The sequence below is a fragment of the Triticum urartu genome, chromosome 7A, assembly GCF_056163025.1.
Source record: "Triticum urartu cultivar PI428250 chromosome 7A, HENAU_Tu73, whole genome shotgun sequence".
Lineage (NCBI taxonomy): Eukaryota > Viridiplantae > Streptophyta > Magnoliopsida > Poales > Poaceae > Triticum > Triticum urartu.
In genome coordinates, this window is record NC_141879.1 from 244,203,560 (window position 1) to 244,215,905 (window position 12,346).

Here is a 12,346-nt window from a genome sequence, read left to right on the forward strand (position 1 = left end):
ATCGAGCCAAGAGATGAATCGACTTAAAGCGGCCAAGCAACCAGTAAGCTTCTGGACGTCGTGCACTCGCACATGACTTTTCATTCGGAGTATAGTACCGACTTTTTCTGGATTGGCGTTGATTCCCCATTCGGAAACGAGGAAACCGAGTAACTTTCCGCCAGGAACTCCAAATGTGCACTTTGATGGATTAAGCTTGATATCATACCTCCTGAGGTTGGCAAAGGTTTCAGCAAGGTCAGTCAGCAGGTCAGAACCCTTCCGTGACTTGACCACAATATCATCCATGTATGCTTCCAGATTCTGACTGATTTGAGTGAGCAAACACTTCTGAATCATCCTTATGAATGTGGCTCCGGCATTCTTGAGGCCGAATGGCATGGTAACATAACAGAAGCACCCGAATGGAGTGATGAAAGCTGTTTTGATCTCTTCAGGCCCATACAGACGGATCTGATGGTACCCGGAATAGGCGTCTAAAAAAGACAGTCGCTCACATCTCGCAGTCGAGTCGACTATCTGGTCGATGCAGGGGAGAGGAAAATGATCTTTCGGGCAGGCCCGATTGATATGTTTAAAGTCATTGCACATGCGAAGTGACTTGTCCTTCTTGGGGACCATGACAACGTTGGCGAGCCACTCGGTGTGATAAATCTCTCAGATGAACTCCGCTGCTAAGAGCCGAGCCACCTCCTCACCAATAGCCTTTCTCTTCTGGACGGCGGACCGTTGGAGATGTTCTTTGACAGGTTTCACTTTTGAGTCGACTCGTAGGCGGTGCTCAACCAGCCCCCTGGGAACACCCGACATGTCAGAAGGCTTCCATGCGAAGATGTCCCAGTTCTCACGGAGGAACTGGATGAGCGCTTCTTCCTATTTTGAGTCGAGTGTTGTTGAGATATGAGTCGGAGCAGCACTGGGATCGGTCGGGTGAATGTGAACCGGCTTCGTTTCACCAGACGACTGAAAAGTTGATTCTGTAGCGGGCTTCTTGGCTCGCAACAAGTCACTCGGGTCTGCAGTCTTCTGGTACTCCTGCAACTCCACCACTGCCATCTGAGCATCAGCGATCTTTGAGCCTTTCTGAAAACATTCTTCTGCTTTCTTCCGATTGCCCGTAACAGTAATCACACCCTTGGGACCAGGTATCTTCAATTTGAGATACACATAACATGGTCGAGCCATGAAGCGTGCATAAGCTGGCCTACCCGAAATAGCATGGTAAGCACTCTGGAAATCCATGACTTCGAACATCAACTTTTCTTTGTGATAATTCTTGGAATCACCGAAAACCACATCAAGAGCAATCTGGCCAAGTGACTCAGCCTTCTTCCCAGGAATGACTCCATGGAAACTCATGTTGCTGGTACTTAGTCTGGACATCAGAATGCCCATCCCATTCAACGTCTCAGCATACAATATGTTCAAACCACTGCCACCATCCATCAAGACTTTGGTCAGTCGAGTGCCTTCAACAACTAGGTCGACCACCAAAGCTTGCCTCCCAGGGGTGGCAATGTGCGTTGGGTGATCGGACTGGTCGAATGTGATGGCAGTCTGAGACCACTTCAGATAACTGGGTGTCGCCAGAGCAACCATATTCACCTCACGGTTGATAATTTTCAGTCGACTTTTTCTTTCAACATCAGCAAAAATCATCAGGGTGGAATTGACCTGGGGGTATCCATCATCACTGTCTTCCTTGTCGTCAACTTTGTCCGACTCCTTTTCCTTGTCTTTGGGCTGTTTGCCCTGGAACTGCTGGATTAAGAGCTGACATTGTCGAGTGGTATGTTTCGGGTAAATGAACTTACCCTCTTCATCTTTCTTGGTGTGGATGTGACATGGCAAATCCAACACATCATTTCTGTCTTGGTCCTTAACTTTCTTGGGGTTCCAAGGCCCTTTGGGTTTCCCCTTAAACTTTCCTTGAGTTACGGCCAAGGCTTCCCCAGGAGCAGCTGGCTCGGCTTTCCGCTTCTGTTTCCGATTGGAATTTCCTCCTCCGGTTTCTTGGGCGACCGACTTATGCTTGCCACTCCGGAGTCGATCCTCATCTTCACCATTACCGTACTTGGTGGCAATCTCCATCATCCGATTCAGAGACATGTCTCCGGATCGACCGAATTTCAGATTCAGTTCTCTATACTTGACGCCTTCTTTGAAGGCACAGACTGCTTGGTGGTTAGGCACATTCTCTACCGTGTGATGTAACGTGATCCATCTCTAGATGTAATCCCTCAAAGTTTCATTCGGCTTCTGCACACAAGACCTCAGTTCCGTTAGACCTGCCGGTCGCTTGCATGTTCCTTCAAATGTGGTGACAAACACTCGGGCGAGATCTTCCCAAGTGTAAATGGTGCTGGGTGCTAACTGATTCAGCCACGCTCTGGCCGAGCCCTCCAACATGAGAGGCAGGTGCTTCATGGCCACTTCATCATTGCCACCGCCAATCTGGACAGCCACTCGGTAGTCTTCAAGCCAAGTATCGGGCTTGGACTCACTAGTGAAGTTACTGACTCCAGTCGCCAACCTGAAGTTGGGAGGAATCACAACGGCCCTGATGGCTGTACTAAAGCACTCTGGCCACGAAACATGTACTCTGCTGCTAGTAGGTGCATCTCTGTCGTGACCTTCTCGGTGAGCTCTGTTCCTGTCGATCAAACCTTGAACGAGAATGGATCTCGCATCAAAGCCTGGTTCCCTGGGATCGACTGGAATCCTTTGCCCAACACTACAAGGGCGCATGTCATCCTGCTGTCGAGGCACATACAATCCACTCCTCGGGGGAGGGGTGGGCACTCAACATCGATTGTCATGATCGAATCGGTGATCATACTTCTCACGGTTCCCGTACTGATCACGCCGGTCCCCACGCCCCTCACGCCTCGGGGGCGATCTTGGGCTATGAACCGACTGGACTGTGTCTGCAACAATGGATCTTCCATGAATCCTGTTCCGCGACTGAGAAACAACGGAATTCTGGTCTCTTGCTGTCAGGAGTAACGCTCTGATCTGCAGCAAGCCTCTGCCGGCCTCCGACTGGGAAGGCTGAATTGACTCTACTATACGGGCTGCAGCTGCTAAATTCTTAATCGAAGTTCGATATACCTGCGGGGGCGGAAAGAGTTGACGTCGACTGGATTCTGGAAGCCTTTGTCGCGCACGCTCGTTGAGTGCTCGCTGGAGGTTCTCCAGTCGAGTGCGCTCAGCCAAGTTTGCCAGGCGCACGTCCTCCAAGGCACGAGCCTCAGGGGTTTCTCCAACGATAGGAGTGTGCAGTGCATCCATGTTCCAGCGACGAAGTTCTTCTCTCTCTAGCGACGTGAGAGGATCGGGGAGATATTCTTCGTGGGGACACGACGGGTCGCCTCCACCTGTGCCTCCATCGGTGCGGGGAAAACCGGGAGGACTAGGCGGTCCGTCGACCATCAGAACCTCCGCCGCCAGATAACTGCTGTCGCACTCGGATGCGGTCTCTGCGGAGCCAGTCGAACAGGCCATAGAGGGATTCGTCGGGCTCGATCGCCGCGACTTGAGGGGTGGCCGACTGGCGTGTCACCGTTGTCTCACCCACCGCTGAAGTCTCGACCGACCGGAGCGCTTGCGCCGGCGGGAAACAGGGAGGGAGGACAACACAGGGGCCGACCGATAATGGGTCGACGGTTGCCGCAAGAGGACGCCGCGGACGCACGCGCGCAAGTGCGTTGCCCCGCGGACAGGGAGTGCATCCACGTCGAGCGGAGCCTCCTGAAGCCAAGCGGAGTCGTCGGCGATGAACGTGAGCGCACCGAGACGGATCTCGAGGCCCTCCACCAAAACTCCTTCAGAAACCATGATGATTTGGATCGGAAAAGATCGCAACTCCTCCAACAAATCACTAAAACACCCGGCCCCATGGTGGGCGCCAACTGTCGTGGTTCTAGGTCTGACAGTAATGTAGGGGGGTAGGTATGGAGAGGCAAAATCTTAGCTATGGAGTAGTTGTAAGCACACGAGGTTTACGAGTTCAGGCACTTCTCGGAGGAAGTAATAGGCCTACATCTTGGAGCCCAGAGGCGGTCGACTGGATTATATGTGTACGAATTACAGGGGTCCGAACCCTTTACACTGAGGAGGGGGGTGGCTTATATAGAGTTCGCCAGACCCCTCCGGCCCTCAGTTATGTAGGGTTTCAAATACATTAAGGTCGGGTGTTACTGGTAACGCCCCTAATAAAGTGCTATGATGACCATAAAAGCTACTTAATGACCGACCGTTAGCGTGCGGAGTGACTTTAGGTCTCCTGGCCGTCGAGTGGTTGGATCTTGGTCGAGTGATTGCTTCTTGGTCGAGTGTCTTCGAGTCTGCCGAGTGGAACACCTCCAAGTCGATTGGAAGGTGTGTTCTTCTAGAGATGTCCTTGGGTAGGGCAGTTAGGACAGGTCCATGATCCTACCCTAGGTACATAGCTTCATCATGTGGCACGATGGAGTTATGCGCTGCAAATTAGAACTTCCATCAGGGCTTGCTGATATTCCTGGCCGTCTGGCTTCCCCTTTAATTCCTGCAGCAATTATAACCTTAGTCTCTTCAACCGTTCGATCGCGCCCCACAACACAACAAGCACACCCATGACAACACATATAGAGGGGATGTCTAGCGGCACTCCAATGGAGTTCGGCGAGCATAGAGTGGAGACCCAAGCGAGGGAGACGGATCTCTCGATGGTGAACACCATCGACCCAGCCGTGGTACACAACTACATCAACAACGTTGAGCAGTTGCTTGCTCGAGACAAGTACAAGGTGTTCGGCATCGACCTCCTATACACCGCTGGTCATCCCGGCATAGATAAGAAGGTTGTCGTCGCCCAGTTGTGTGTGCTCCATCATGTCTTCATCTACCACTACTGGATGGCCTTAGAGCCTTGCGACCATTTCAACAGGTTAGTCAACAGGACCGACTATAAGTTCGCCATGGTGGAAACCACCGACGATGTAAAAGCGCTCAGTGTTACGGGCTTGGCCTGCAAGAACCTTGTCAAAATGCGTGACCACCACAGGATCTGGGGCAGCACGAAGGACTCCCTGGTCGAACTCGCCTCAGCCATCATCAACCCCTACTACAAAAAGATGAAGCAGGATTCCCAGAGAACAAGTCCCGTATCCTAGCACAGGGCCTGGATTCGGCAACTAGATGAACCTCACCTCTAGTTCGTGGCCAAGAGCGTGTACAGATTCTACGAGATGCACAGGCGGATCATTGACATGAGGAAGTGCCTCGTTACCCAAATCGATGAGCCCGGATCGAGCCACAAGCAGTGCAAGCGTCACAAGAAGTAGATGATGATCAGATGATTGTTTACGCTAGTTAATCATGCATGTAATATATAGTTTACTTTATTGGTGTGTGGAAATGTCGTGTGTGTAGTAGCCACCTATGTAAGTGGATGTTTAATTTGGTTATGCAACCATGTCCTTATAAGTGTGTGTGTGTGTGTCTATATATATATATATATAACTATTTGGATCACAGGATGTGTGTGTGTCCTTATAATTGGCACTATTCTAATCCCAGGATTAGAATAACTATTTGGATCACAGCAGCCCTATATAGGGCCCGACAGGGCCCTCCCGAACTTCCGAACTGCCGCCGGCCCGACAGGATGCACTGGTTCCCGAGGCCCCCCGACAGGATCCACCTGATCATGATCCCGATCCCGAGCCACCCCAGCCCCCCTCCTCCCCTCGATCCCCGACCTCCCCCTCATCGTCGCCGATCTTCACCAGATCCGCCGCCTCCCTTCCTTCCCCAGCTCCTGGCCGGCCGGATCCGCCGCCTCCCTTCCTTCCCCAGCCCCTGGCCGGCCACCGGCTACCGGCGCGGGCGAGCGAGCGTCGGCGGACGCCGGCGCGAGGGAGCCCGCGTCGCCTGGGCGCGGCGAAGCCGCCATGGACTTCAGGAAGCCGCATCCTCATCCCATCGTCACTGCCCGAAGCCTTGGCAGACCAGATGACGGCCCCGACGCAAGCAACGGCGAGCGGCGCGACCAACGGAGCAACTCCTCCGCAGAGGCGGCATCGGCTGCGCCCTCAAATTCAGTGGCAAAAGTACATGAACTTCCTCCCAATTTTGCCTTCTTCTTCAATCTTGCCTTCTCTGACCTTCTTGCTTCATGCAGATGAACTTCGCGCCCCCTGCAAGACATGGATTGCCATGGAATTCCTCTACTACCTCCACGACGAATTGTTCTCAAGGTGGCCTATCATCAGCTGCTGGAAAAAGATTGGCCGAACTTCTAGCCAGGGTATGGTTCAACTTCTTCCTTCCTTCGGTTTGTTATTTGCCTACAGCTATGTGAAGTTCAGGTGGTGTGTGAGCCTCAGTCCAGGCTACAAAAGCTTTTTAAAATTCTGCCTGCTTACAACCATGTCAAGTTCTGGTAGTGTTTGAGCCTCAGTCCAGGCTACAAAACAACATTGTAAAAATCTGTCTGCTTACAGGCATGTGAAGTTCAGGTAGCATGTGAGCCTCAGTCCAGGCTACAAACACTATAAAATCTGCCTGCATTCACATTCCCATGTGAAGTTCAACTAGTAAGTGTGCTAGAGTTCAGGTTGGTATGTCTCTGGTTCTGTGCAAAAAAATTAAAAGGAAAATAAAACATGCACATGATATGACATGAAGGTCAGGTTGGTATGCACTAGCAGTCCATCCATTCAAACGCATGAAGGTTCAGGTTTTTTAACTGTAGACAATATTTCCCCTTTGCAAAACACAAAGTTCATGTTGTGGACAGTGCTCAGTTCAGGTGCATATAAGTAATAAAATATTGTAGAATTAAAAAACAGGATGTGAAGTTAATTCTGTGAAGGGTGCTCAGTTCAGGTACAAAGTATTGGCAGATGCTCACCTCAGTGCATAGTGTGATGGCTATCACCACTTTTATATGAGAAGTTCAGGCTGTGAATAATGCTAAGTTCAGTTATAAAGGTATAGGCAGATATAACTTGTGTGCTAATAAACATTTTTTTTCTTTTATGTCAGGAAGACGAGAGACGCATGAAGAAGCTTAGAAGTTCCCAGCACCAAGTACACAATCCAAAGCCTGTACGCGTTGCACCACCCCCTCAATGGGTCACGCCTTAAACGCACCAACAACATTACCAACCTGCTGCAGACCAAAAATGGATGACACCCAAAACACACGGATACTTCTGAGATGCTGGGTCACAGCCCTATCCGCATAGGTTTGCGCCTCCACCTAATTGGGTGACGCCGGAAATCCCCCGCAGATTCTTTGTATCCACAAGGAGGCTCCCAAGCACGCCGATGGAGGAGGGCTTAGCTCAAGTCATGCGTGTAACTCTGGAGGTTATCCTGGTGTGCCTCGTCAACACCAAAGCGAAGCAACTAAACCGGATCCCAGGACAAATCCAACAGCAACACACACACGGAGGAGAGTGATCTACACACTACCATCGTTTGATCCTGCTGCTGCTGCTACAAGTCAGAATTGTACGGGTGATAAGGTAGATGGATTGCTTCACAAAACAAAAGAGCAAACCAAGACCAGGATCGCAATACCTCCACAACCACCTCAAGCAAAAAGGACGCAAACAAGAGAGAGGCCATCTTCAGCCCTCCTTCCTCCTCGTGATCCACTGCTGCATCCTGCTATGATTACTCCACCATGCCCCATCCCAGAGGGACAGCAACCGACACCGGCGGAGTTGCGATCATACACGCACATAAGTGAAACAAAAAAATATTTATATACGCATCTTGTATTATCTGCACATTTTCTGCTCCCTCCAGAATAACAAGTTCATAAACTGCATTTTAACGTGCTGTTTGGATTTTTTTTTCTTTTTCTGCAGACACCGGATCTACCGGATTATCTAATACCATGACTAAAGATGCGATTCAAATATGTAGAGAAAGCAAGGGAATTTTATAACATATACGCCAGGCACGCTGGTTTTGGAATCAGGAAGACGGGTGGAAATGACAACCACAAGTATTTTGTTTGCGCCTTCCAAGGGATACACACATCTTCTGTTTCAGAGGCCAATAGGAAGCGAAACAAAACATCGCAGAGGACGGGCTGCAATGCAAGAATGAGGGTGAAGGTGCAGGAGGATGACACATGCGTGGCAGTGGACATTGAGTACAATCATAATCACCAGCTCATGCAAACTGATGACATGCTGGTATTTTTGCACTCACACAAGAATTATGACCCCACTATTCTGGAGTATGTAAAGCTCCTGCAGTACCATGATGTCAAGCACACAACAATCATGTCCATGCTATCTGAAAATGAAGATGGAAGCTACTTCCTAAGCATGACCGGACGAGACCTACTAAACCAGTAAGTATTCAAACACCCACATGCTGCAATGTAAAATAGCATCCTAGCTCACAACCCCTTTGATAGCAAAAATAACAAATGCATGTTGGCGTGTGATTTGCAGGAAAGCCATGAATGCAAGGAAAGATGATTTGGATGATGTATTAAAACTTGTTTCATTCTTCAAAGACATGAAGGCAATAAATGATGAGTTTTTCTATGACATCCAAGTGGACAAGGACAAGTCAATTAAAAACATTTTCTGGTCCAATGCAAGCTGCCGAGGAGCCTATCAAGACTTCGGCGATTGCGTAACATTTGACACGACTTAAAGGACCAACAGATTTCATATGCCCCTGGGAGTGTTTGTTGGAACAAACCATCACTTGCAGTCAACGATATTTGCTGTTGCCCAGATAAGAGACGAAGATGCAAAGTCATTCAAGCGGTTGTTCGATACATTTCTATGGTGCATGAACAACAAGCACCCAACTTGCATTCTAACAGGTGAGTTCAAAAAAAAACTCCTCAAGTTTCATCATCTTTTCAGTCTATGGGTCTCCGTTGATTGGGTACATTTGTTTTTTCTGAAAAATATGTAAAGAATGCTGTTCAACCACTGTTAGCACAGAAGTCCAACTAGCAATACAAGAAAGCAAAATTATCTGTCACATGTTTAGAAAAAAAAAGTAGTTATGAATGTGAAGTTCAAGTACATGAATCATAGAAGTTCAAGGACGAAGCTGTTAGATAAAAATATGTAGCATGTTCAGAAAAACATAGTTATTTATGTGAAGTTCAATCACTGCTACCACAGAAGTTCAACAACACTGCTGTAAGAAAAATTTTGAGTGTGACACTACTAGTTTGTCCTACTACTAACTGTGAAGTTCAACCACTGGTACCACAGAAGTTCAGCAACACTGCTGTAAGAAAAAAATACATGTGACATTCTTAGATAGCCATACTACTAGATGTGAAGTTCAATTACTTGTGCAACATAAGTTCACCATCAGTACAAAAAAGAATCAAGTTTCATTTTTTTTAATTCATGTAGACCAGTGCCCATCGATGGCGAAAGCTATACCACAATCATTTCCAAACACCGTCCACAAGCTATGTCGTTGGCACATATTGAAGAAGTACAGGGAATACCTCGTGTTGCTGTACAAAAAGTATAAAACATCCAAAGAGGAGTTCACAGCTATATTGAACTGGCCGCTGATGCCAACGGAGTTTGAAGATGCCTGGGCTGAACTCGTGCACAAGTACCACCTGGAGAACGACCAGATGATGATGCAGCTCTGGAGTGATAGGAAGATGTGGATTTCAGCATATTACAAGAACATTTTCTGTGCTAGAATGACTTCCACACAATGAAGCAAGAGCATGAACCACGTGCTACGGAAAGGGTTTGTTAAGGGGACCCAGAACCTACACAAGTTTGCTAGGCGGGTCAATGCTTGCATACAAACTCGGATGCAGAAGGAGAACGAGCAAACAATGACCAGCATGGTATGATGACAAGTACAAAACACCACCATCATGTTCTGTTTACCTTCAACATGTGCACTTTGAATTTTAAAAAACGAAACCCATGATTCTGCTTCGACTAATATCATACTTTTTGACATGTGCAGACCAATCCTGTGACAAAGACAACTTACGGCTACAAGGAAGACATGTCTATCAAGTACACGAGAGCCGTGTACACCGAGATGAGGAATAGGATGAGAAAGGCCACGCTATTTCACACAAAGCGTATAGCAGAGTCCACTAAGTACCTTGTGTACTACCACAACAAGCCTGGCCATGATGATGAAGAATGATTTTCCTGGTCAAAGCATGAATTCCAGGTTGTAGCTGACCCAGACAATGAAATATACGAGTGTGAATGCAAGCTCTGGACACACACAGGTGAGCGGGAAAACAAACTCATTAAATAGCTAGACTAGTAGTATCATATCAAAATTTATGAAACTCATTGCTGGCTCACAAACTATGTATTCTGCATTCATCACAAAATGCAGGCCTGTTTTGCCTTCACATCATGAACATATTGGACTACCTGAAGCCTGAAAAATTTCCAAACAAGTATATCCTCAAACGGTACACAAAGACTGCAAAATCACAGCCAACCTTTGATACAAGGGACTACAACACAACCGCGTCGGATGGCAGCTCAAGGCTATCGAAGCAAGACATCTTGCTGCAGCTGAATTTGATGGTTAACAAGAAAGCGATGAGATGTGACCAGCAGTATGACAGAGCCTACTATGTTCTCAAGAGGCTCGTGGAAGAGCTTGATGCAATACATTCAGCAAATCAAGCGGATGCTGACGAAAGGATGGCTGAAGAGGACGCTGAAATTGAAGATGACCTTCACTATTATGTAGCTGAAATGCTCAACGCCGCCGCTGAAGCCAACCAATGCAAGCAGGGTGATGGCCAATCAATGGAGTAGCGACAGCAAGAGACAATGAAACTGCCGCTGTATTCTAAAACAAAGGGTAGGAAGAAAATTACTACAACAAAGAAAAGTGACAAGAGAGCGCAAATAAAGGCACCACCTGCAGGAAGAGTCGTGGTGCTCGATGAGAATGGAGTGCCACTTGGACACAGGAAATGTAGTGTGTGCAACCAGGTTGTGGGACACAACAAGCTGACATGTCCAACACTCTTGGAAAGAAACAATGCCGAGGAGGTCAAGCAACCCAAATCTCAAAAACAGCAACCCAAAGTTATGGAACAAAATAAGGGACCACACCCACAGAAAGCAAGCACCAGACTTTGTAGCATATGCAAGGAGTATGAACCACATAATGCAAGAACATGCCCGGAGCGAGCAGATGCTGAAAAGACAAGCAAAAAGCCAGAGAAGAAACAGAAAGCAAAACCCAGAGCCAGCAACAAGAAATAGGTGGAAGAGGAAGAGGAAGACGAAGACAAAGACACCGTCTTAGAAGAGGAAGACGAAGAGGAAGAGAACGATGAAGAGAAAGAGGAAGAGGATGATGAAGAGGAAGAGGAAGAGGACGATGAAGAGGAAGATGAAGAGGAAGAGGTACATGTCAAGCAAAAACCTATACAACCAAAGCCTAGGAGGAGCGCAAGGCTGATGAACAGTTAGAATAGGTCAATTAACAAAATGCAAACTTATGTCATGTCAATGTCCAGAATATTATGTCATCCCCTTTTATTCTTGAACTTTCAAAGAAGTCCTGGTAACATACACTGTGAAGTTCACGTAGTATTACTACAGAAGTCCTGGTATGTTATGAGATGAAGTGATGTGCTGATGATGTACTGCATGAAAGAGCAAGCAGTAATAAAATGAAAAACATACACTGTGAAGTTCAAGTAATATTACTGCAGAAGTACTGGTATGTTATGGGATGAAGTGATGTGCTGGTGATGTATTGCATGAAAGTGCAAGCAAGAACAAACATGAAAAACATATACTGTGAAGTTCAAGTAAGCTTAATGCAGAAGTCCTGATATATTATGGCAGGAGGTGCTCGTGTTGTATTCCATAAAAGTGCAACCAGCAAATAATCATATAGTATTGAAGTTCAGGTTAGCTTATAGAAGAAGTTCTGGTATATAAAATCGATGTAGGAAAAAAATATTCTTAAAAAATAAAGTTTCACCGCATAAACTAAGGTTAGCAAGCCTAAGACAACGCGTTCAATTGTGAAGTTCTGCTTGGATACGTGCAGAACTTCATGTACAATGCCGACAAAAGATAAAGAAACATCAACAATATTTCTGCACAGATTTACATATGAAATACGTTCGCACTTGAAAAAAACACAAAAAAACAAATATAGATTCTACGCAAAAGCATACATATTGGTTGGGTTGAACATTACCAATACATTACACAACACAAAATATCCTCTCCACCTGAAACCAGCAGCCCAGCCACATCTCAAAGCAGAAGTTCAAGTCTACGATCATATGTTGGGAGCCCGAAAATAAACAACACAAAAAAATGAAGCAGTTAAACCA

The 12,346-nt window shown here is 47.2% G+C and overlaps 1 protein-coding gene across 1 annotated transcript; it reads left to right on the forward strand.

Annotated features, from left to right (window-relative positions):
• Positions 1–4,706: 4,706 nt before the first annotated feature.
• On the forward strand, positions 4,707–9,715 carry LOC147959180 (protein FAR1-RELATED SEQUENCE 5-like). Its single transcript, XM_087532533.1, has 5 exons — positions 4,707–5,031; positions 7,921–8,356; positions 8,460–8,646; positions 8,752–8,842; positions 9,393–9,715. Exons 1-5 carry the CDS (start codon positions 4,707–4,709, stop codon positions 9,713–9,715), a joined length of 1,362 nt encoding a protein of 453 aa, XP_087388659.1.
• The last annotated feature ends 2,631 nt before the right edge of the window (positions 9,716–12,346 follow it).